At 47.2% G+C, this 27141-nt stretch overlaps 1 protein-coding gene across 1 annotated transcript; it reads right to left on the reverse strand.

Moving 5' to 3' along the window:
• On the reverse strand, nt 1-26948 carry LOC144596151 (E3 ubiquitin-protein ligase MARCHF4-like). The gene is made up of 4 exons (XM_078404328.1): nt 25618-26948; nt 23614-23769; nt 15299-15491; nt 1-1182 (listed from the first exon to the last, which is right to left on the reverse strand). The coding sequence occupies exons 1-4, from the start codon at nt 25993-25995 to the stop codon at nt 866-868; spliced, it is 1044 nt and encodes a 347-aa protein (XP_078260454.1). The 5' UTR covers nt 25996-26948; the 3' UTR covers nt 1-865.
• Nucleotides 26949-27141: the final 193 nt, after the last annotated feature.

Genomic DNA, 27141 nt, shown 5'->3' on the forward strand with positions numbered 1-27141 from the left:
CCTATATCCATCACTTTGGCTTTACATTTCACTTCTCCGTGATCTGACACCCTTGTGTCTCTTGTGTCCACGTATGGTCGGATATCAGGGTGATGGCAGAAGCATCTTCTCAAGTTGGTGATGTCACAACATCAATACGACTGCGCTCTGCTGGCAGATGTGATCAACCCTTACATGGAGAGAGGTAAAGCAAACAAAGTACTGAGGGTGCCGGAGATCTGTGGGAATGCTCCACAACTTGGGCAGTGACCAGAGAGAGATAGAATGAATGTTTCCCTTCAGTGAACCGTTGAGTACAGTAAAGCTCCAATAATCCAGCAGGTGCCGACTGGCTGATTTTCCGCAACGTTTGAGGTTATTCCTACAAACGCCAACACACTCTCACGTCACCCTCCCAGGTGCCACATGGTGTCGCAGTGAATCGCCCCCTGAATCCACTCAGTTTCAGGGGAGATGCCGAACCATCGGGATTTGTGAATCGTTGGATGGCGGATTATTGGAATGTTCCTGTACTAGAAACATCAGCTCTGTTTCTCTCTGGATGTTGTGTGATATTATTCAAATGTTTTAATGGATACTGATATCGTTTCAATATTACAGTATATAGATCTCCCGGTGAATCACTGATGCAGAATTTAAAAAACGACAGCGTTCAGAGAACTGCTTAACTGTGGTGGTCATTTTATCTCATTTCACAGGACTTCGGATTGTTTAGTGAGAATAATTTCCATTCGACTGCTTCAGTGCCAGTGTGTCTCATCGCACAGGTAACACCCTGGAGAGTTCTCTGCCGCCCAAATCTCAGTCTTGGCCTCTTTGTTCGCTCCCCTGAAATAATTCCAAGTTCAACATGACTCGGCATGCATCACACGGTGGTCACTCTCATCACCAGTTCTCTGCCCGTACCTGTCTGATGCCTCTGATCATTGGGCCGTAGATGGTTGAGAATGTGGAGGATGGTGTAGGCGCAGTAATGATTGGACACAGATAACACTGGCCGATTGCCTTGCCCACTGCTTTGTGTCCTGGAAGAGTGTCCAGTCCCCGAGTTCCTATTCCGGTTGTCCTTCTGATCCTCAATGTCCTTTGATTTTTCATAATTCAGAACTTTCCACTGCTGGTTTAAAGCTTGCCAGCGTTTAAATATCCGATAAACAGACGGTCCCTCGTGAATGATCAGTCCTGAAAAATACAGCAGAAAAACACTCAAAACGTGCGATTATTGAAGACAATCCCAGCCCATAATTTTACTGGAGTCACGTCAGTATGGCACAGGACCCGATCACTTCCAGCCAATATTAGCACCAGCACCCGACTCCGTGAAAGTTTAACTATTCCAGATGCTGGAAATCTGAAACAGTCTTCACATTAGAACGGAGATGAGGAAAAACTTTTTCAGTCAGAGAGTTGTGAATCTGTGGAATTCTCTGCCTCAGAAGGCAGTGGAGGCCAATTCTCTGAATGCATTCAAGAGAGAGCTGGATAGAGCTCTTAAGGATAACGGAGTGAGGGGGTATGGGGAGAAGGCAGGAACGGGGTACTGATTGAGAATGATCAGCCATGATCACATTGAATCGAAGGGCCGAATGGCCTCCTCCTGCACCTATTGTCTATTGTCTATATTTGATGACGCATCTTCAACCTTATCCGAGTCAGTATGAATAGTGGAAGCGAACGTAATTAGGGTCTGGGATGCACTTCCTGCGCAGTGGAGACGCACAGGGTAGTGGTGGAGAGGTACAGGGTATTAGTGGAGAGGCACAGGGCAGTGGAGAGACACTACCAGAGTAGTAGATTCTAAAAGAAGATGCATTATTATCTAAAGGAAAGAGTTTTCTGGGTTGTGGCAGAGGTTAGTGGGAGGGGGTTGCTCTTTCATCGTCTCATTTTGTATTCTGACTATTTGGTGATTCTCTGGTTCAGTTTTCGTCAGGAGCAAACTAGTTCCAGCCAATATCAGTCCTGGAGCCAAACCATAGCCAGTACAGTTTTGTTCATTTTCAGCATTTGGATGTCTGCATCTCTCGCCCGTATCTAACTGCCATGGAGAAGGTGGTAGTGGGTGCATTCATGGATCGGTGGTGAAGGTGCTCCCACAAGTGGCAGGTACTTGGAGGGGAATGTGCAAGTGGTGGTGTTTCTGTGCAGTTGTATATCTTGGTTGTGGAACTTGTGCATTTGGGAGGTGTTGGCAGGAGCAGTATGAGTGAATAGCCCTGGTGTATTTTGTCAGTGGTACCCATGGTAACTACCATATGCCAGTGGTGGAGGGAATGATGTTTAGGGTGGCTGATGGGTGGGAAACCAAACGGACTGCTCTGTGTCTCTCTCCCCGGATGGGGCAGTCCCCGCTGGACAATCGCACCTTTTCCTGTTGCATTTCAGACTTCCACTTCTTGCTTTTAGGTCATCTCTATTCAGCATTGGCATTCGAGCACGGCTCGTTCATGGCCAGTATTGGTACAGGAGCCGACACATGCATGATAATCCCAGTTACCACTCTTCATCGGTCACTACTGTGCCTTGTCCACACAGTGCCCTGCTGACCAAGCACCCTCCTGCAAAATCCCTTGTTACTCACCTTGAGCCAGCACCGCCATTCAATGTGATCATGGCTGATCATTCTCAATCAGTACCCCGTTCCTGCCTTCTCCCCATACCCCCTGACTCCGCTATCTTTAAGAGCTCTATCTAGCTCTCTCTTGAATGCATCCAGAGAATCCAGTACAAAATCCTCCTCATAACCTACAAAGCCCTCCATAACCTGGCCCCATCCTACCTGACCGACCTCCTCCACAGGCACACTCCCACCTGCACCCTCCGCTCTGCTGCTGCCAATCTCCTATCCCCCCACATCCGGACCAAACTCAGATCCTGGGGGGACAGGGCTTTCTCCATCGCTGCTCCCACCCTATGGAACTCACTACCCCAAACCGTTAGAGACTCCTCCACACTCACCACATTCAAAACATCGCTGAAGTCTCACCTGTTCAGTACTGCCTTCAACCACTGAAGGTCACCTCACCTTCTGTCTCCTTTCTCTGTTCGTTTATTTATTTACTTATTTATCTATTTATTCATTTCCCTATGTTCTCTAAATCTCTGTAAAGCGTCTTTGAGAATATGAAAAGCGCTATATAAATAAAATACATTATTATTATTATTAATATGACCATGGCTGATCGTCTAAAATCAGTACCCCGTTCCTGCTTTCTCCCCATATCCCTTGATTCCGTTAGCCCTAAGAGCTAAATCTAACTCTCTCTTGAAAACATCCAGTGAATCGGCCTCCACTGCCTTCTGTGGCAGAGAATTCCACAGATTCACAACTCTCTGGTTGAAGAAGTTTTTCCTCATCTCATTCATCGGCTTCAGGGAAAACAAGCCTGTCCAGTGACTCCTCATGTAGGAAAGAACTGCAGATGCTGGTTTAAATCAAAGGTGGACAAAATGTTGGAGTAACTCAGTGGGTCAGGCAGACAGTGACTCTTTTTACCTGAAACATTCCAAGCAGCCCACAATCTCGTCTGCAACATCATATCGTTCCTACAATGTGGCAACCTGCAACATTCCAGCTTTGACCTAACCAAGGTTTGTAATGTTTTAGCAAGATCTCTCTACTCTTAGCTCCTATGTCCTGGCTAATAGAAACATAGATAGAAACATAGAAAATAGGTGCAGGAGGAGGCCATTCGGCCCTTCGAGCCAGCACCGCCATTCATTGTGATCATGGCTGATCGTCCACAATCAGGAACCTGTGCCTGCCTTCTCCCCATATCCCTTGATTCCACTAGCCCCTGGAGCTCTATCTAACTCTCTCTTAAATTCATCCAGTGATTTGGCCTCAAGTATCCTGTAAGCCTTCTTCACCATTTTATCTACCTGCTCGACCCTCTTCAGGAGCGTGAGTACTGAAGAACAGGTGTATTCTATCTAGTGTAAGCACTGGACCCCAGCTCATTTCTGGCCAGAATAAAATAAGCACAAAATTCATTTCCTGTCATTAATCGAAAAGCAAACATTTGCAAATACTGTAAATTGTAAATACAAACGGCACGATATGGGTGGCACGGTGGGATATGGGTGGCACGGTGGGATATGGGTGGCACGGTGGGATATGGGTGGCACGGTGGCGCAGGGGTAGAGTTGCTGCCTTACAGGTCTTGCAGCACCAGAGACCCGGGTTTCATCCCGACTACGGGTGCTGTCTGTACGGAGTTTGTACGTTCTCCCTGTGACCTGCGTGGGTTTTCTCCGAGATCTTCAGTTTCCTCCCACACTCCAAAGACATGCAAGTTTGTAGGTTAATTGGCTGGGCAAATGTAAACATTGTCCGTAGTGTGTGTAGGATGGTGTTAATGTGCTGGTCAGTGCGGCCTCGGTGGGCTCTGTATCTCTAAACTAAAAACTAAAACTAAACAGAGAATGCTGGAAATGCTCATCAAGTCAAGCGGCTGCATGAAAACAGGCCATTCGGCCCAATTTGTCCATGCCGACCAGTGGGCACCCTTCTGTATTAACCCCATTACCTAACATTTGGTCCAAGTATCTGGAATGGGAAACAGCTGGAATATTTCAGGGAGGTTAATGACGTGAACATTTGGTCTGAGGACCTCTCCATTTTCTCTCTGTAGATGCTGCCTGACTGCTAAGTATTTCCAGTATAACATATAACATATAACATATAACAACTACAGCATGGAAACAGGCCTGTCCGGCCCTACCAGTCCACGCCGACCATTCTCCCTGACCTAGTCTCATCTACCTGCACTCAGACCATAACCCTCCAATCCCCTCCTATCCATATACCTATCCAATTTACTCTTAAATAATAAAATCGAGCCAGCCTCCACCACTTCCACCGGAAGCCCATTCCATACAGCCACAACCCTCTGAGTAAAGAAGTTCCCCCTCATGTTACCCCTAAACCTTTGTCCCTCAATTCTGAAGCTATGTCCCCTTGTTGGAATCTTCCCCACTCTCAAAGGGAAAAGCCTACCCACGTCAACTCTGTCCGTCCCTCTCAAAATTTTAAAAACCTCTATCAAGTCCCCCCTCAACCTTCTACGCTCCAAAGAATAAAGACCCAACCTGTTCAACCTCTCTCTGTAGCCTAAGTGCTGAAACCCAGGCAACATTCTAGTAAATCTCCTCTGTACCCTCTCCATTTTGTCGACATCCTTCCTATAATTTGGCGACCAGAACTGCACACCATACTCCAGATTCGGCCTCACCAATGCCCTGTACAATTTCAACATTACATCCCAACTTCTATACTCGATGCTCTGATTTATAAAGGCAAGCATACCATACGCCTTCTTCACCACCCTATCCACATGAGATTCCACCTTCAGGGAACAATGCACAGTTATTCCCAGATCCCTCTGTTCCACTGCATTCCTCAATTCCCTACCATTTACCCTGTACGTCCTATTTTGATTTGTCCTACCAAAATGCAGCACCTCACACTTATCAGCATTAAACTCCATCTGCCATCTTTCAGCCCACCCTTCCAAAAGGCCCAAGTCTCTCTGTAGACTTTGAAAATCTACCTCACTATCAACTACTCCACCTATCTTAGTATCATCTGCATATTTACTAATCCAATTTGCCACACCATCATCCAGATCATTAATGTAAATGACAAACAACAGTGGACCCAACACAGATCCTTGGGGCACTCCACTAGACACTGGCCTCCAACCTGACATACAATTGTCAACCGTTACCCTCTGGTATCTCCCATTCAGCCATTGTTGAATCCATCTTGCAACCTCACTATTAATACCCAACGATTTAACCTTCTTAATCAACCTTCCATGTGGAACCTTGTCAAATGCCTTACTGAAGTCCATATAATCAACATCCACAGCCTTGCACTTATCAATTTCCCTGGTAACCTCTTCAAAAAATTCAAGAAGATTAGTCAAACATGACCTTCCAGGCACAAATCCATGTTGACTGTTTCTAATCAGGCCTTGATTATCCAAATAATTATATATATTGTCCCTAAGTATCTTTTCCATTAATTTTCCCACCACAGACGTCAAACTAATAGGTCTATAATTGCTAGGTTTACTTTTAGAACCTTTTTTAAACAAAGGCACAACATGCGCAATGCGCCAATCTTCCGGCACCATCCCTGTTTCTAATGACGTTTGAAATATTTCCGTCATAGCCCCTGCTATTTCTGCACTAACTTCCCTCAATGTCCTAGGGAATATCCTATCAGGACCTGGAGACTTATCCACTTTTATATTCTTCAAAAGTGTCCGTACCTCCTCTTCTTTAATCCTCCTAATTTCCATCACTACTCTACTTGTTTCGCTTACCTCACATAATTCAATATCCTTCTCCTCGGTAAATACCGAAGAAAAGAAATTGTTTAATATCTCCCCCATTTCTTCCAGCTCAGCACATAGCTGTCCACTCTGACTCTCTAATGGACCAATTTTATCCCTCACTATCCTTTTGCTATTGACATATCTGTAGAACCCCTTGGGGTTTACTTTTACATTACTTGCCAAAGCAGCCTCATATCTTTTTTTCGCTTTTCTAATTTCCTTTTTAAGATTCCTTTTACATTCTTTATATTCCTCAAGAACCTCATTTACTCCCTGCCGCTTATATTTATTGTATATCTCCCTCTTTTTCCGAACCAAGTGTCCAATTTCCCTGGAAAACCACGGCTCTTTCAAATTATTATTCTTTCCTTTCCACCGAACAGGGACATAAAGACTCTGTACTCTCAAAATTTCACCTTTAAATATCCTCCATTTCTCTATTATATCCTTTTCATAAAACAACAATTTCCATTTCACTCCTTTTAAATCCTTTCTCATCTCCTCAAAATTAGCCTTTCTCCAATCCAAAATCTCAACCCTTGGTCCAGATTTGACCTTCTCCATAATGATATTGAAACTAATGGCATTATGATCACTAGACCCAAAGTGCTCCTCAACACATACATCCGTCACCTGACCCATCTCATTTCCTAACAGGAGGTCCAACACTGCCCCTTCTCTGGTAGGTACCTCTACGTATTGCTGCAAAAAACTATCCTGCACACATTTTACAAACTCCAAACCATCCAGCCCTTTAACAGAATGTGATTCCCAGTCTATATACGGAAAATTGAAATCACCCACAATCACCACTCTGTGCTTACTACTAATATCTGCTATCTCCTTACATATTTGCTCTTCCAATTCTCGTTCCCTATTTGGCGGTCTATAATACACCCCTATAAGTGTTGCTAAACCTTTCTCATTTCTGAGTTCCACCCAAACAGCCTCCTTAATCGAGCCTTCTAGTCTGTCCTGCCAAAGCACTGCTGTGATATCCTCCCTGACAAGCAATGCAACACCCCCACCTCTTGCCCCTCCGAATCTATCACATCTGAAACAATGAAATCCTGGAATATTTAATTGCCAATCGCAACCCTCCTGCAACCATGTTTCACTGATCGCCACAACATCATACTTCCAGATGTCAATCCAGGCTCTAAGCTCATCCACCTTTCTTACAATGCTCCTAGCATTAAAATATACACATTTAAGGGACCCATCATTTCTTATTCTCAGTTTATTTCTTTTCCCTTCTTTCTCTCCTACATATTGGGTCTGAGTGTTTCCCTTTTCTGCCTCCTGCCTCACACACTGCCTATTAGCTATCTGTGTTTGAGTCCCTCCCCCCAACCGTACTAGTTTAAAGTCTCCGCAGTTATTTTAGCAAATCTCCTCGCCAGGATATTGGTTCCCCTCGGGTTCAGATGCAACCCGTCCTTTTTGTATAGGTCATACTTCCCCCAGAAGTACTTTCCGTTTTCATTTCATTTCGAGCTAGTTTTGGAAATAGAGTCATCAGAATTTCCCATCAGAATTAGTACCAGAGCCCAGCTCGTTTTCAGCCAGTGTTCGTGCTAGAGCTGTTCAGTTCTCAGCACTGTGGCCAATTTCTAGTCACTGTTAGAAGTGGATTTCCAGCCAGTGATGGTACAAGCTCACATCCTCAGGTTTTATTTCATCGCCCAGTGCGTCTAGTCATAATTAATATCGGAATCGGCTAATTTCTAAACATTTAAATGTGGGCAAATGGGACATGTGCAGTTGGGCATCTTGGTCAGCATGGACGTTTCCGGCCCATATGACTCTATGACTTTACCTGTGCTGAAACCCAGTTCAGGACAGATTTGGATAGGACAGGTTTAGAGGGATATGGACCAAGCGCAGTCAAGTGGGACTAGTATAGCTGGGACATTGTTGGCTGGTGTGGGCAAGTTGGGCCAAAGGGCCTATTTCCACACTGTATCACTCTATGACTCTAGTTCCCAAATGTGCTTTTAACGAAGCACATCTCCAACCTGTGGTTATCATGGCCCACAGCTCACTCTCAGATGGTATGGCCACCTCCATCCATTACTAATGCAGAGGCATGTTCAATCAATCCTGCATTAGAACAGGAATCACAATAATTATCTATGATTACTGAAGAACAGTTGTATTGTATCGAAGGTAGACACAAAATGCTAGAGTAACTCAACGGGACAGGCAGCATCTCTGGAGAGAAGGAGTGGGTGATGTTTTGGATTGAGACCTTTCTTCAGACTGATTTCAGCTATATGGTATCTATCGTTAACATTGGAGACCAGCTCAATTCTAGCCAGAATTTGCACCAGATGTGCTAATTCTGCTATTGCCCATGTTAGTCCTGGTGCTAAGGAATTAACAATGGACGATTATTTCAAATGATGTTCCTCACTTGAATCATGTTCACGCACAGCCGATGTTAGTTGTGACCCTGTTCTGATGCATAACAATGTTAATACTTCAAGTCCACCTGTGTTCTAGCAAAGGTAGCATCACAGAGCAGCTGATTCCACCCAAGCTGTGCTCTGAAACAGCGTTTCATCCTGTTTGGTGCTGGAATCACCTCTATTCTAGTCAGTGTAGCATTAGAATCAATTTCATTTCTAGTGTATATTAATACTGACACAAGTTCAATTCTAACCAGTGTCACGTTTTACCCAGAGTAAGGGAATCAAGAACCAGAGGACATGGGTTTAAGGTGAGGGGGGAAAGATTTAATAGGAACTTGGGGGATAGGTTTTTCACACAAAGTGTGGAGGATGTATGGAATGAGCTGCCCGAAGAGGTAGTTTAGACAGGGACTATTGCAATGTTTAAGAAACATTTAGACAGGTACATGGACATGGGTAATGTTTCTTGTTGTGACCGTCTTCTCAACCTGAAACGTCACCTATCCATGTTCTCCACAGAGGCTGCCTGACTCGCTGAGTTACTCCAGCACTTTGTGTCCTTTTGTGTATCTGCAGTTTCCTGTTTCTACATCAGCATCATTCTGCACCTTAAGACTGTCTCCCCGTTATCATAGGACACAGAACAGTACAATACAGGAACAGGCCCTTCGGCCCACAATGTCCGTGCCCAACATGATGCCAAGTTAAATTAATCTCTTCTGCCCGCATGTGATCCCTATCCCTCCATTACCCACATATCCTTGTGCCTGTCCAAAAGTCTCAAACACCCGGTGGTGTGTTCCAGGCACCCACCACCCTCTGTTTAAAAAAAAAGCCCCACACATCTCATAGAGTCAGAGAGTGATACAGTTGTGGAAACAGGCCCTTCAGCCCAACTCGCCCACAACGGCCAACAATGTCCCAGCTACACTAGTCCCACTTGCCTGCGCTTGGTCCATTTCCCTCCAAACCTGTCCTATCCATGTACCTGTCTAACTGTTTCTTAAATGATGGGATAGTCCCAGCCTCAACTACCTCCTCTGCCAGCTTGTTCCATACACCCACCACCCTTTGTGTGAATAATTTACCCCTCAGATTCCTATTAAATCTTTCCCCTTCACCTTGAACCTATGTCCTCAGATCCTCGATTCCCCTACTTTGTGCATCTACCCGATCTATTCCTCTCATGATTTTGTACACCTCTATAAGATCACCCCTCATCCTCCTGCGCTCCATGGAATAGAGTCCCAGCCTGCCCAACCTCTCCCTGTAGCTCACACCCTCTAGTCCTGGCAATATCCTTGTAAATATTTTCTGAACCCTTTCAAGCTTGACAATATCTTTCCTATAATATGGTGCCCAGAACTGAACACAATATTCTAAATGCAGTCTCACCAACGTCTTAGACAACTGCCACATAACCTCCCAACTTCTGTACTCAGTACTCTGACTGATAAAGGCCAAAGAGCCAAAAGCCTTTTTGACCACCTTATCTACCTGCGACTTGACCTTCGTCCAAAGTCCAATACACAAAGACCTTCGACCAAAGTGTTCTGAACTTAAAGAAAGTTCTGAACCAAAGAACAAGTGTTCTGAACTTAAAGAAAGGTAACTTTGAGGGTATGAGGCATGAATTGTCCAAGATAGACTGGCAATTGATGCTAAAAGGGTTGACGGTGGACATGCAATGGAAGGCATTTAAAGGTCGCATGGATGAACTACAACAAGTGTTCATCCCAGTTTGGCAAAAGAACAAACCAGGAAAGGTAGTGCATCCGTGGCTAACAAGGGAAATCAAGGAAAGTATTAAAACAAAAGATGAAGCATACAGATTAGCCAGAAAAAGTAGCATACCAGAGAACTGGGAGAAATTCAGAGTCCATCAGAGGAGGACAAAGGGCTTAATTAGGAAAGGGAAAATAGATTATGAGGGAAAACTGTCAAGGAACATAAAAACTGACTGCAAAAGCTTTTATAGATATGTGAAGAGAAAAAGATTAGTTAAGACAAATGTAGGTCCCTTGCAGTCGGAAACAGGTGAATTGATCATAGGGAACAAGGAGATGGCAGACCAATTGAACAAATACTTTGGTTCTGTCTTCACTAAGGAAGACATAAACCGTCTGCCGGAAATAGCGGGGGACCGGGGGTCTAATGAGATGGAGGAACTGAGGGAAATCCAGGTTAGTCGGGAAGTGGTGTTAGGTAAATTAAATGGATTAAAGGCAGATAAATCCCCAGGGCCAGATAGGCTGCATCCCAGAGTGCTTAAGGAAGTAGCCTCAGAAATAGTGGATGCATTAGTGATAATTTTTCAAAACTCCTTAGATTCTGGAGTAGTTCCTGAGGACTGGAGGGTAGCTAATGTAACCCCACTTTTTAAAAAGGGAGGGAGAGAGAAAACGGGGAATTATAGACCAGTTAGTCTAACATCGGTAGTGGGGAAAATGCTAGAGTCAGTTATTAAAGATGTGATAGCATCACATTTGGAAAGTGGTGAAATCATCGGACAAAGTCAGCATGGATTTACAAAAGGCAAATCATGTCTGACGAATCTTATAGAATTTTTCGAGGATGTAACTAGTAGAGTGGATAAGGGAAAACCAGTCGATGTGTTATATCTGGACTTTCAGAAGGCCTTCGACAAGGTCCCACATAGGAGATTGGTGTACAAACTTAACGCACACGGTATTGAGGGTTCAGTGTTGAGGTGGATAGAAAATTGGTTGGCGGACAGGAAGCAAAGTGTAGGAATAAACGTGTCCTTTTCGGAATGGCAGGCAGTGACTAGTGGGGTACCGCAAGGCTCAGTGCTGGGACCCCAGTTATTTACAGTGTATATTAATGATTTGGACGAGGGAATTGAATGCAACATCTCTAAGTTTGCGGATGACACGAAGCTGGGTGGCAGTGTTAGCTGCGAGGAGGATGCTAGGAGGCTGCAGCGTGACTTGGATAGATTAGGCGAGTGGGAAAATGCATGGCAGATGCAATATAATGTGGATAAATGTGAGGTTATCCACTTTGGCGGCAAGAACAGGAAAGCAGAGTATTACCTGAATGGTGAACGATTAGGAGAAGGGGGGATGCAATGTGACCTGGGTGTCATGGTGCACCAGTCATTGAAAGCAAGCATGCAGGTGCAGCAGGCAGTGAAGAAAGCAAATGGTATGTTGGCATTCATAGCGAGGGGATTTGAGTTTAGGAGCAGGGAGGTTCTACTGCAGTTGTACAGGGCCTTGGTGAGACCGCACCTGGAGTATTGTGTGCAGTTTTGGTCTCCTAATCTGAGGAAAGACGTTCTTGCCTTAGAGGGAGTACAGAGAAGGTTCACTAGATTGATCCCTGGGATGGCGGGACTTTCATATGAAGAAAGACTGGATAGACTAGGCATGTACTCGCTGGAATTTAGAAGACTGAGGGGGGATCTTATAGAAACATATAAAATTCTTAAGGGGTTGGAGAGGCTAGATGTGGGAAGATTGTTCCCGATGTTGGGGGAGTCCAGAACCAGGGGTCACAGCTTAAGGATAAGGGGGAAGTCTTTTAGGACCGAGATGAGAAAACATTTCTTCACACAGAGAGTGGTGAGTCTGTGGAATTCTCTGCCACAGAAGGTAGTTGAGGCCAGTTCATTGGCTATATTTAAGAGGGAGTTAGATGTGGCCCTTTTTGCTACAGGGATCAGGGGGTATGGAGAGAAGGCAGGTACAGGCTACTGAGCTGGATGATCAGCCATGATCATATTGAATGGCGGTGCAGGCTCGAAGGGCCGAATGGCCTACTCCTGCACCTATTTTCTATGTTTCTATGAACCATGCACCTGCACTCCTGGATCCCTCTGCTCTACAACACTCCCCAGAGGCCGACCGCTCACTGTGTAGGTCCTGCCCATGTTAGACTTCCCAAAATGCAACACCTCACACTTCTCTGTATTAAATTCCATCAACCATTCCTCTGCCCACCTGGCCAATCGATCCAGATCCTGCTGCAATTGTTCACAACCATCTTCATGATCTGCAAAACCACTAACTTTTGTATCATCAGCAAACTTGCTAATCTTGCCCTGTATGTTCTCATCCAAATCATTGATGTGGATGACAAACAGTAACGGGCCCAGCACTGAACCCTGAGGCACACCACTAGTCACAGGCCTCCAGTCTGAGAAGCAACCTTCCCCCATCACCCTCTGCTTCCTTCCATGGAGCCAATGTGCTGTCCATTCAGCTATCTCTCCTTGGATCCCATGTGATCTAACCTTCCAGAGCAGCCTGCCATGCGGAACCTTGTCGAACGCCTTACTGAAGTCCACGTACACAACATCTACAGCTCTGCCCTCATCAACCTTATTGGTCACGTCTTCAAAAACTCAATCAGATTTGTGACACGACCTCCCACAACAAACCCATGCTGACTGCCCCTAATCAGCCCTTGTCTGTCTAAATGCCTGAATAACCTCTCCCTCAGAATACTCTAGTAACTTTCCAACTACACATGTTAAGCTCACTGGCCTCTAGTTCCCAGTATTTTCCCTGCAGCCCTTCTTGAATAGAGGCACAGCATTTGCCCCGCTCCAGTCTTCTGGCATCTCTCCTGTATTTAAGGACGACTCGTAATTTTCAACCAGGGCTCCCACAGTTTCCTCTCTAGTTTCCCACAATGTCCTCGGATATATCAGATCAGACCCTGGAGATTAGTCCACCTTCATATCGCCAGCACCTTCAGATCAGGCCCTGGAGATTAGTCCACCTTCATATCGCCAGTACCTTCAGATCAGGCCCTGGAGATTAGTCTACCTTCATATCGCCAGCACCTTCAGTTCTTCGACAGTAATCGTGACTGCACTCGAGACATCTCCTTTACACTTTTCCCCTTTCACCTTAAAGCTACACCCTCTAGAATTTGACATTTAAGCTCTGGGGAGAAAGGTTGTGACTACTTACCCTATCTATGCCTCTCATAATTTTATATACTTCAATCAGGTCTCAAGTAATTATTAATGGATCTCAGCTCACTTCTCAGCCACAGCGGTGCAGGAGGAAACTTAATCATTAGGAGAGTCCCAGTCACTTTCAGGTATTAGTAGTAATAGAGGAAACTCAAGTATTTATATGGTCAAAACTATATGGTCAAAGCCTAGAAACTAGCTCTTTGGCCCACTAAGTCTACACAAACCATCATGCCAAGTAATAATTGAGTCAATTTATACTTGTTTTACAAAATGGAAACAGGTCCAACCCTTCCATGCTGGGCAAATTGCCGACCTGAGCTTGTTGTATTTACCAATGTTTGGCCCATATTCCTCTAAACCTTTTCTATCCAATCTATTGAATCTTCTCTGTTGTGTTTCCAAGATAGATATATTCTTGCTTTAATAAGGGGATATAAGAAAATAAGAGTAAGCTACTTGGTCCCTCGAACCTGCCCACAGCTTGTTATAATCATGGCTGATCCATTCTGGCCTCATCTCCTGATTTAAATGAGATTCTGCCTTTTTTCAATTCTTCCACCAATTCAGTTTAATTTTTCCATCACGGTATTTTATTTCAGAAAAGGACACAAGTGCTGTAGTAACTCAGCAGATCAGGCAGCATCACTGGAGAAACTAGATTGATGATGTTTCGGTACCCTTCTTCAGACTGATTGTAGGGGGAAGAAGAAAGTTGGAAGAGAGGAGGGGAGATGGTGTTGCAGGCAGAGCATAGTTCTGATGGGAGGGAGGTTCAGGACCTGGGCCCAGCAACAGTGATTGGGGCGATGATATATTTCCAAGTCAGGATGCCATGCAGCTTGGAGTGCCACCTGTACATGTGGCGTTTCCCTGCACCTGATCCTCTTGTCTTGATGATCGGGGCTCCAGGTGTGGGAACTACTGTATATCTCAGATTGTCCAAATAACTTCAAATACCTCATCTTGCTCACATATAACGTTGCCCTCATTTAAAGCTGATTCTAATGCTCCCACAAAGTAGTAAATGTGTTTTCAGAGATGATCTAACTATGTTACAATCTTCCAAGGCATTTTAAGTTAAACTGCTTATTCTGAAGGGTTGATAGATCAGCACTGAGTCCAACCTTTCCTCAAATTATTTAATGTTCCCTGGCAATGAGCAGATGGCTCCCTAACCAGTGCACGTCTCTTTTTCACAACATGTCCCTTCAGTCAAACACACAATGTAAGAAACAGTAGTGACAGATGTTCATTCATCCACTTTCACCGGCCCAGCATTCAGGAAGATCATGGCTGGTCTTTTAGCTCAGTCCCACTTTCCCATATGAAGCCCACATTCCTTGATATCCTTAATGTAAAAAATAAATCTGTGAATTGTTATCTTGAATATACTCAGCAACTTGCAGCCACGACCCTCGTACAGAGAATTCCAAAGAAAACATTTCCCCTCACCTTAGTTTTCGATGGCTGCATCCTTATTGTGACCCCACTTCTCGACCCCACGCAGAGGAACGTTCATGCCTCCAGCCACACTGTCAAAACCCACAAGTGTTCAGTATGTATCAAGAGATTCATTGATGAGGACCTACCAATGCAGACAATGTCCATGAATCCATACATTCCATAGCAGATCTGGAAGAGGAGGTCTTGTCTCTGCCACTTAGCTGATGGGCTGATTGTTGACCACACCAACCAAGAAATGCTTGCGATGAGGAACAAGGAGCCAAGGATTGCAGCTGCAATCTGTACTCTCTCAATCACTGTCAGGGATATTGCCTGCCACTGAAGAGGGAGCAGAAAGAGATCAAAGTCTTTAATACCAGACAGTGCAGAGTAATGAGGGCCTTTTTATTTTGACCATGTAATTGATAGTTTACTTATATAACAAACATTCATGTAAAAGCTGCACATTAGGGGTTGGCAATGAATATTCACAAAGCAATCAATGTAACTTGAGTATGGATACACAAAATAGAAATTCAGCAAGGTTTTACCGAGGATAAAGACAGAGAAGCTCATGGTGAATTGCTGAGGGAACTGCAGTAACAAACAGCTACCAGAGGCTGGACAAATTGAGATTCATGTGGAAAAAAGAACTGCAGATGCTGGTTTAAATCGAAGGTAGACACAAAATGCAGTCAACCCGAAACGCCACCCATTCCTTCTCTCCAGAGATGCTGCCTTTCCCGCTGCGTTACTCCAGCATTCTGTGAAACGTCACCCATTCCTTCTCTCCAGAGATGCTGCCTGAGTTACTCCTGCATTTTGTGTCCACCAATCCTCATCCAAGAATCTCAGCTGCACACAGTCCAGGATGAGAATCTCATTCTGTAGTACCGACACCAAACCTGAGCATGCCATTTCAATTGATTTCTGAAGTTCAATTTCAGCTTCTATATTTTATACTCTAATCCTCCTTCAATTATGAGATCAGTTTACTTTGGCACCATGCTCAGTGCAAACATTTATGGGTATTGGGCACAGTGGCGTAATGGTAGAGCTATTGCCTTACAGCGCCGGAGACCCGGGTTCAATCCTGACTACGGGTGCTGTCTGTACGAAGTTTGTATGTTCTCCCCGTGACCTGCGTGGGTTTTCTCTGAGATCTTCGGTTTCCTCCCACACTCCAAGGACGTACAGATTAATTGGCTGGGCAAATGTAGAAATTGTCCCTAGTGTGTGTAGGATAGTGTTAATGTGCGGGGATCGCTGGACGGCGCGGACCCGGTGGGCCGAAGGGCCTGTTTCCACGCTGTATCTCTAAATAAAAATATATAAATCTTCAGTTTCATCCAAAGACGTACTGGTTTGTAGGTTAATTGGCTTGATATAAATGTAAATTGTCCCTAGTGTGTGTAGGATAGTGTTAGTACTGTTCTGTGTTCTATGTTCCTCTGCCTCCCTCCAATGCGTCCATCATACAATAAGACTACCAGAATTGAGCAGAATATTCCAGCGAAGGTCTGGACATTTAAGGATCTGCAAGGTGGTGCATTACAAAAAGACACACAGGACTCGAGTAACTTGGCGGGTCAGGCAGCATCCCTGGAGAACATAGTGAGGTGACGTTTCTGGTTGAGACCCTTCATTAGAATGAGTAAGTTAATGAAATCAACAAGTACTGCGTGGGTGCAGGAGAGCCCTGATGCAGTCATTGATGGAGTGGAGAAAGAGTTGGGGGATGGTGCCAGTGTACCCCTGCAAAAAGGACTGTTCAGTGTAACCAACACAAAGGTAGACATGGCTGGGGCCCATGGCTGGGGCCCATGGCTGGGGCCCATGCGAGTGCCCATGGCTGGGGCCCATGCGGGTGCCCATGGCTGGGGCCCATGCGGGTGCCCATGGCTGGGGCCCATGCGGGTGCCCATGGCTGGGGCCCATGCGGGTGCCCATGCGAGTGCCCATGGCTGGGGCCCATGCGGGTGCCCATGGCTAGGGCCTATGCGAGTGCCCATGCGGGTGCCCATGGCTGGGGCCCATGCGGGTGCCCATGCGAGTGCCCATGGCTGGGGCCCATGCGAGTGCCCATGGCTGGGGCCCATGCGAGTGCCCATAGCTGGGGCCCATGCGAGTGCCCATGGCTGGGGCCCATGGCTGGGGCCCATGCGGGTGCCCATAGCTGGGGCCCATGCGGGTGCCCATGGCTGGGGCCCATGCGGGTGCCCATGGCTGGGGCCCATGCGAATGCCCATGGCTGGGGCCCATGCGAGTGCCCATGGCTGGGGCCCATGCGAGTGCCCATGGCTGGGGCCCATGCGGGTGCCCATGGCTGGGGCCCATGCGAGTGCCCATGGCCACATTTTTAACTTGAAAGGGAGAGTAGTCAAAAGTGAAGTTGTCGGCAGTGAGAACAAGTTCTGTCAGGCAGAGAAGTGTTAGTAGAGGGAAGCTGACTGCCCTTTGCTCAAGGAAGAAATACATAGATACAATAGACAATAGGTGCAGGAGGAGGCCATTCGGCCCTTTGAGACCGCACTGCCATTCAATGTGATCGTGGCTGATCATCCACAATCAGTACCCCGTTCCTGCCTTCTCCCCATATCCCTTGATTCTGCTAGCTCGAAGAGCTCTATCTAACTCTCTTTTGAATGCATCCAGTGAATCGGCCTCCATTGCTTTCTGAGGCACAGAATTCCACAAATTCACAACTCTCTGTTAAAAGTTTTTCCTCATCTCAGTTCTAAATGGCCTACCCCTTATTCTTAAACTGTGGCCCCTGGTTCTGGACTCCCCCAACATCGGGAACATGTTTTCTGCATCTAGCATGTCCAATCCCTTAATAATTTTATATGTTTCTATAAGATCCCCTCTCATCCAGTGAATACAAGCCCAGTCGCTCCATTATTTCATCATATCACAGTGCCGCCATTCCGGGAATTAACCTGGTGAACCTACGCTGCACTCCCTCAATAGCAAGAATGTCCTTCCTCAAATTAGGAGACCAAAACTGCACACAGTACTCCAGGTGTGGTCTCGCCAGGGCCCTGTACAACTGCAGAAGGACCTCTTTGCTCCTCTACTCAACTCCTCTCGTTATGAAGGCCGACAAGCCATTGCCTGTCATACGTGCACGCTTAATTTATAGTGGGGGTTGGGGGTGTAAAGGGACTTGGTAAAGATGAGGCAATGAGGGCCTAGGAATTGAAACCTATTGAAGAGTTAAAAGGCTTGTGAGGTGTTTCCAATGTAGATGGGAAGGGACTGGACAAGGTCATGTGGAATATAGAGATGCTGCCTGACCCACTTTGTTACTCCAGCACTTTGTGTATTTTCTTCTGGCAAAGGTCTTGTTGTTTTAAGGTCTCCTCTGATCTTATATGATGCGTTGCCATTAGATAAAGGCCAGGATTGTGCCTGCCTCATTAACCACTTATTTAACCTGCTCTGCCACTTTCGATGACTTGTATATCTATTCTCTCAGGTATCACTGCTCCTGCACCTTTCAGAAATGTGTTTGTCATGGAAACGTAGACATAGAAACATAGAAAATAGGTGCAGGAGTAGGCCATTCGGCCCTTCGAGCCTGCACCGCCATTCAATATGATCATGGCTGATCATCCAGCTCAGTAACCTGTACCTGCCTTCTCTCCATACCCCCTGATCCCTTTAGCAAAAAGGGCCACATCTAACTCCCTCTTAAATATAGCCAATGAACTGGCCTCAACTACCTTCTGTGGCAGAGAATTCCACAGATTCACCACTCTCTGTGTGAAGAAATGTTTTCTCATCTCGGTCCTAAAAGCTTTGACCCCTTTGATCCTTAAGCTGTGACCCCTGGTTCTGGACTCCCCCAACATCGGGAACAATCTTCCCGCATCTAGCCTCTCCAACCCCTTAAGAATTTTATATGTTTCTATAAGATCCCCCCTCAGTCTTCTAAATTCCAGCGAGTACAAGCCCAGTCTATCCAGTCTTTCTTCATATGAAAGTCCCGCCATCCCAGGGATCAATCTAGTGAACCTTCTCTGTACTCCCTCTAAGGCAAGAACGTCTTTCCTCAGATTAGGAGACCAAAACTGCACACAATACTCCAGGTGCGGTCTCACCAAGGCCCTGTACAACTGCAGTACAACCTCCCTGCTCCTAAACTCAAATCCTCTTGCTATGAATGCCAACATACCATTCGCTTTCTTCACTGCCTGCTGCACCTGCACGCTTGCTTTCAATGACTGGTGCACCATGACACCCAGGTCACGTTGCATCTCCCCTTCTCCTAATCGTTCACCATTCAGGTAAATAGGTAAACTGTATAGGAACAGGCCCTTCGGCCCACAATATCCATGCCACACTAATCCCCTCTGCCTGCATGCAATCCATGTCCCTACATATCCATGTGCCCATCTAAAAGCCTCTCAAATGTTCCTATCATGTCTCCCTCCACCACCACCCCAGGCAGTGTGTTCCAAGCTACAACCACGCCCCACATAAAATCATACCCCGCGCATCTCTAAATTTTGCTCCTCTGACCTTAAAACAATGCCCGAAGGTATCACAAAATGCTGGAGTAGCTCAGCAGGTCAGGCAGCATTTAGGAGAGTCTTCAGTCTGAAGAAGGGTCTCGACCCAAAACGTCACCCATTCCCCCTCTCCAAGATGCTGCCTGACATGCTGAGTTACTCCAGCATTTTGTGATACCTTCGATTTGTACCAGCATTTTTTGTGATACCTTCGATTTGCAGTTATTTTCCTATTAAACCAATGCCCTGCAGTCTTTGACATTTCCTCCCTGGGAAAATGTTTCTGACTGTCCAAATTATTTCTGCCTCTCATCATTTCATGTTCCTATCAGGTCTCACTCACCCTCACCTCCGAAGTTCCAGGGAAAACTATTGAAGTTTGTGTGACCTCTCCCTGGAGCCTACACCCACTGAGTTACTCCAGCACTTTGGGTCTTTTAGCATTCGGGCAAATCTATTTTGCACCCTCTCCAAAGCCTCCACATCCTCTCTGTAATGGGGCGAGCAGAACTACACACAATACTCCAAATACACTCAGCAAAGTGCGACAAAACTGCATCATAACATCCTTACTCTTATACTTAATGTCCCAACCAATGAAGGAAAACATACCGCACGCCCTCTGTCTATTTGCGTTGCCACCTTCAGCGAGCTATGGACTTGGATCCCAAGATCACTCTGTACATCCATGATCACACTGAATGGCGGTGTTGGCTCGAAGGGCCGAATGGCCTCCTCCTGCGTCTATTGTCTATCAATGATGATGAGGATCTTATAGACAATAGACAATAGGTGCAGGAGGAGGCCATTCGTCCCTTCGAGCCAGCACCGCCATTCAATGTGATCATGGCTGATCATTCTCAATCAGTACCCCGTTCCTGCCTTCTCCCCATACCCCCTGACTCCGCTATCCTTAAGAGCTCTATCTAGCTCTCTCTTGAATGCATTCAGAGAATTGGCCTCCACTGCCTTCTGAGGCAGAGAATTCCACAGATTCACAACTCTCTGACTGAAAACGTTTTTCCTCATCTCAGTTCTAAATGGCCTACCCCTTATTCTTAAACTGTGGCCCCTTGTTCTGGACTCCCCCAACATTGGGAACATGTTTCCTGCCACTAACGTGTCCAACCCCTTAATAATCTTATACGTTTCGATAAGATCTCCTCTCATCCTTCTAAATTCCAGTGTATACAAGCCTAGTCGCTCCGGTCTTTCAACATATGACAGTCCCGCCATTCCGGGAATTAACCTAGTGAACCTACGCTGCAGGCCCTCAATAGCAAGAATATCCTTCCTCAAATTTGGAGACCAAAACTGCACACAGTACTCCAGGTGCGGTCTCACTAGGACCCTGTACAACTGCAGAAGGACCTCTTTGCTCCTATACTCAACTCCTCCTGTTATGAAGGCCAACATTCCATTGGCTTTCTTCACTGCCTGCTGTACCTGCATGCTTCCTTTCAGTGACTGATGCACTAGGACACCCAGATCTCGTTGTACGTCCCCTTTTCCTAACCTGACACCATTCAGGTAATACTCTGCCTTCCTATTCTTACCACCAAAGTGGATAACCTCACACAAATCCACATTAAACTGCATCTGCCATGCTTCCGCCCACTCACACAACCTGTCCAAGTCACCCTGCAACTTCATAGCATCTTCCTCACAGTTCACACTACCACCCAGCTTTACATCAGTCACTGAAAGGAAGCATGAACAAAACCAATGGAATGTTTGCCTTCATAACAAGGGAAGTTGAGTATAGGAGCAAAGAGGTCCTTCTGCAGTTGTACGGGGCCCTAGTGAGACTGCACCTGGAGTATTGTGTGCAGTTTTGGTCTCCAAATTTGAGGAAGGATATTCTTGCTATTGAGGGCGTGCAGCATAGGTTTACTAGGTTAATTCCCGGAATGGCGGGACTGTCATATGTTGAAAGACAGGAGTGACTAGGCTTGTATACACTGGAATTTAGAAGGATGAGAGGGGATCTTATAGAAACGTATAAGATTATTAAGGGGTTGGACACGTTAGAGGCAGGAAACATGTTCCCAATGTTGGGGAAGTCCAGAACAAGGGGCCACAGTTTAAGAATAAGGGGTAGGCCATTTAGAACTGAGATGAGGAAAAACTTTTTCAGTCAGAGAGTTGTAAATCTGTGGAATTCTCTGCCTCAGAAGGCAGTGGAGGCCAATTCTCTGAATGCATTCAAGAGAGAGCTAGATAGAGCTCTTAAGGATAGCGGAGTCAGGGGGTATGGGGAGAAGGCAGGAATGGGGTACTGATTGAGAATGATCAGCCATGATCACATTGAATGGCGGTGCTGGCTCGAAGGGCTGAATGGCCTCCTCCTGCACCTATTGTCTATTGTCTATTCTTTCCTGCCTCTAACGTGTCCAACTCACGTGACCTCCCACTCCCCTGACATCATTTTGAAGAAGGATCTCGACCCGAAACATCACCCATTCCTTCTCTCTAGAGATGCTGCCTGTCTCGCTGAGCTACTCCAGCATTTTGTGCCTAATCCTGACCTCCAGTGTTGTATGTGTGGAGTTTGCATGTTCTCCCTGTGGTTTCCTTTGAGTTCAATGATTTCCTCCCACATCAATTATTCTCATATTCGGCACAGACAATGTGGGCCAAAGGGCCTGTTCTTGTGATGTACTGTTCTATGTTCTAAAGGTTGTTATAGTACCTACCTCAAAAACCTCCTCAGGAAGCTCATTCCATACACCCATCTACCCTCTCTGTGGAAATTTGTCCCTCAGGTTCCTGTTAAATCTTTCTCCTCACAACTAAACATATGTCGATTTATTCACAAAATGCTGGAGTAACTCAGCAGGTCAGGCAGCATCTCGGGAGAGAAGGAATGGGTGACGTTTCGGGTCGAGACCCTTCTTCAGACTAAACATATGTCCTCTGGTTGTTGACAGTGAGAGGGGAGAAATTTGAAGGAGTCATTGAACTGTAGAGGTACAGATCTGAGAGGTAGGTTGTCAGAGATGGTGGTGCACTGTATAGGTGGTGATAGATGCAGATACAATTACAGTACAATATGCATTTGGAAAGGGACAAACACAGAAAGGCTGGAGAAGAATAAAGGTCTAATGCGTTTGGGATCAGCATCAATAGACATCATAGTCGGCATGAACAAGGTGGGCTGAAGGGCCTGTTTCTGTGCCATACACTACTATGAATTTAATTGATAGACGGATCAGTGTAAATTGAAAAAATTTCCTTCCGTGAGGTTGTGGTGGTGAGTCCACAGCTCATTGCCTGAAAGTTTTGCAGAGACAAAAATGCACCACATTCTTAAAAATCCCAACACTTGCAGAGTCAGGAGGTGCTGGGCTGTGGGCCGAGTTTCATGCTTGCATGGACACAGTGGACACATGTGAACTCGCATGGAACAATGTAGCAGTACTCCTCTCCCCTCCTCACATCCGTGTCCCCTCAACTTCTCCCTGACAAGAGGAAGAAGATTGAACTTTATTGCCTTCCATCACAGTGAGGAATGTGGAATCCACTGTGGTGGATGTTTATGTTAACTTTTATGTGGTTGTGTGTCTTGTTGCTTTTCACTTAGTACGGCTGTATGGTAACTCAACTTTCACTGTTCCTTTACTGGTACATGTGACATTAAACTGACCTTGAAACCTTAAACTTCCTTCCGATTCTTTTTATCATTGACTACACTGAGGGCCAACACTCAATGAACCCACTGCATGACATTGGAATGTGGGAAGAAACCCATGTGGTCACAGAGGGAATGAGGAAACACCACATAGGCACTGCTGGAGGTCAGGATTGAACCCGGATCACTGGAACAATGAGCCGGCAGCACTAAGTGCTTTGGCATGGCCTGGTAATGGATGCTGCTCATGGGCTGTGTTCTCATGTGCAAGAGGAAAAGAAGCAAAGTAAAACCAAGGTAGAGAGATGTTTGGTACCTGGAGAGGGTTCTTGGCACTGATAGCGATGACGTGGTACTTATAGTAACACAACTCACAGCTCCAGGATCCTCGCTCCCCTATCCACTTGATCAGACACGGTTGATGTGTGCAGCGAACAGAACCAGCACAGCGACAGGGACTCAACAGATCCCCCTAAAGAGCAAAGACACAATGGAGGTGTAGGTGCATGGCAGTAATATCGGTACGTAACAAGAGAGGGCTCATTCATTGCTTTAACAGAGGCACACATTGTCCACATGCCAACAACCTGGCTATTGAATACTCCAAACCCCAACTAGACCTGGAACTCTGAGCTGTCTTGGTTGTACTGGGGACATCAGGCTTTTGTTTTGCTTTGCATATTGTTTTTTTTAAACTTTTGGACTTTTTTTGTTTGTTGATGTTATCTATAGAAAACTATGTTTACAAAAATGCTGTGCTGTTGCAAGTAAGAATGTCATTGTTCCGTGTGTTTCTCTATCAGGTACACCTGTATCTTACGGATCCGGAGATATGGAGGCAAAGCGAGAACAGAGTGGTGAATTGGATGATCAGCCACGAAGGGTCAAGTGGTCTGCACCCAGGTATATCTTCTTCAATGTGCCTGTGAACCTCTTTGTTGGAGATGGTTTTGTTTTGGGGAAAGGGTGTGATTGGTTGGTGTGAATGGTGTCAACATTTGTTTCTGGGGTTTGTGGCCCTGGATATACCCGTACTCTCTCTCGCCATCAGATGAAGATGAGCTTCATCTTTCCAACACTACCTTGCGTTTATGAAATGCATCCCGTATTAGTATACGTATGGTATTAGTGACAGGTCTTCATGAACAAGGATCTGACTATGTTCAAACGAGTTCACAGGTAAACAATCCAATGACATCAACCTATCAAAGTCATTGTCATTTCCCCTCATGTTACCCAAGTCATCCCTCCCAAGGATGTAAAGTTGATCTTCTGCAGATAAGCTGCATGGACATGGACTGAGGAGACATGGACTGAGGAGACATGGACTGAGGAGACGTGGACTGAGAACCTGCCTGAGAACCTGCATGGGCTGAGGAGACGTGGACTGAGAACCTACATGGACTGAGAACCTGCATGGACTGAGGAGACCTGGACTGAGAACCTGCATGGACTGAGGAGAACCTGCATGGGCTGAGGAGACATGGACTGAGAACCTGCATGGACTGAGGAGAACCTGCATGGGCTGAGGAGAACTTGCATGGACATGGACTGAGGAGACGTGGACTGAGAACCTGCATGGACTGAGGAGAACCTGCATGGGCTGAGGAGAACTTGCATGGACATGGACTGAGGCGACATGGGCTGAGGAGATATGGACTAATAGAAACATAGACAATAGGTGCAGGAGGCGGCCATTTGGCCCTTCGAGCCAGCACCAACATTCATTGTGATCATGGCTGATCATCCACAATCAGTAACCGGTGCCTACCTTCTCCCCATATCCCTTGAATCCACTAGCCCCTAGAGCTCTAAAAGTTTTAAATGGCCTTAGACTGTGGCTCCTGGTTCTGGACTCCTCCAACTTTGGGTACATTTTTCCTGCATCTAGCTTGTCCAGTCCTTTTATAATTTTATACGTCTCTATAAGATCCCCTCTCATCCTTCCAATCTCCAGTGAATACAAGCCTAGTCTTTCCAATCTTTCCTCACATGACAGTCCCGCCATCCCGGGGATTAACCTCTTGAACCTAGGCTGCACTGCCTCAATAGCAAGGACATTCCTTCCTCAAATTAGGAGACCAAAAACTGCACACAGTACTCCAGATGTGGTCTCACCAGGGCACCTGAACAACTGCAGAAGGACCTCTTTGCTCCTATACTCAAATCCTCTCGTGAGGAAGGCCAACCTGCCATTAGCTTTCTTCACTGCCTCCTGTAGGACTGAGGAGACATGGACTGAGGAGAACCTGCATGGACATGGACTGAGGAGACATGAACTGAGGTCCAAGAGCAGGGGACATTGGTGGTGTCCACTTACCTGCTCCGGGCCCTGGAAGCAGATCCGACACTGGGGAGATGTGCAGCCGCTGGCGATGCTACTACTGAGGGACACTCGGTCTTCGCCTTTCCTGCGATAATAGTCCTCGTCCGAAGGACTGGCCAGAGCCGCGGGCTGCTCGTAGCCGCTGGCCTCTCGCCCCTGACCGTTGTCCTCGGCCGGGACCCCGCGGCCCGGCCGCCACTTGGTCCATTTGACAGCCGCCGACCGTGTGTTGTTGGACGGGACGTTAGTGGACCGTGAAATCTGGTCGTAATTCATCCCAGAAGGCGGAGGGGCGGGTCGCCGGAGCGGCGGAAGCTTCAAGTCATTGAACAACATGTGGCAGCGGCACTTCATCAGGACCTGGCGCAACATGTGTGTGGTCTGACCCAACAATGAGCGGCTGCAGAAGCCCAGGCCCGGACACGGCACAATGGGGTCGAACCCAGCCCGTTCCCACCCGGGATTCCGGCTCAGCACCACACTGGAATAGGCGGCCTGGCCCGGGCTAGTCCGATCCTGGCCCGGGCTGTTCCGATCCTGGCCCGGGCTGTTGCGATCCTGGCCCGGGCTGTTGCGATCCTGGCCCGGGCTAGTCCGATCCTGACCCGGGCTGTTCCGATCCTGACCCGGGCGGGTCCGATCCTGGCCCGGGCGGGTCCGATCCGGATCAATCCTGACCCGGGGTTGGGGGCGGCGGGTCCGATCCAGAACAGTCCTGAAGCGGGCGGTCCAACTTGCAACAATCCTGAGCCGGGTGGATCTATTCCGGATTAATCCTGGCCTGGGCGGGTCCGAGCTGTCGTGCCCCCGGACAAGCCGTCTACACCGGGACAGTCCCGGGACTGAGTCGCGTTGGCCCCGGGCAGCGCCGATGGTCCGGGAGGCGACGCTACCGGATTACTGAAGGTGTTCGCGTTCCGCACAAACAAGTGGAACGGGATCCATTTTCATCTCCGAGGCACAAAGAGCGGATGCAGCAGCAGCTCCGCCCGGGTGGACACGATCAATGGGCGGGCAGGAGCTGGGGCTGGGGCCGGGGTTGGGGAAAGGAGCTGGGGCCGGGGCTGGGGGCTGGGGGCTGGGGCTGTCGATGCCCGGGGCCGGGCTGCTCCGGTGCGGGGCCCTCTCCAGCTGCTCCCTCCCTCCCGATGGCCTGTCGCAGCTCCGGCTTATCCCGCCTGGCGCCGCTTCACATCCAGTCTCCGACTCCCCGGCCGCCTCTCGGCCTCTCTGGCTCCAGTGTCGCCTCTCGGGACTGGCCCGGCCCCGGCATCGAGTCTCCAACACCGGGGATGTTCAGCACCAGGACAGCGGACAGCGCCCGCCCCGCGTCCCCGCCTCTCTCTGCCCGCCCCTTAAAGCGGCCGCTCCCCGCTCTCTCTCACTCCCCGCTCTCTCTCTCCCCTCTCTCTCTCACTCCCCGCTCTCTCTCACCCTCCCCGCTCTCTCTCACTCCCCGCTCTCTCACTCCCCGCTCTCTCTCACTCCCCGCTCTCTCACTCACCCTCCCCGCTCTCT

Source organism: Rhinoraja longicauda, chromosome 8, assembly GCF_053455715.1.
Source record: "Rhinoraja longicauda isolate Sanriku21f chromosome 8, sRhiLon1.1, whole genome shotgun sequence".
Classification (NCBI taxonomy): Eukaryota; Metazoa; Chordata; class Chondrichthyes; order Rajiformes; family Arhynchobatidae; genus Rhinoraja; species Rhinoraja longicauda.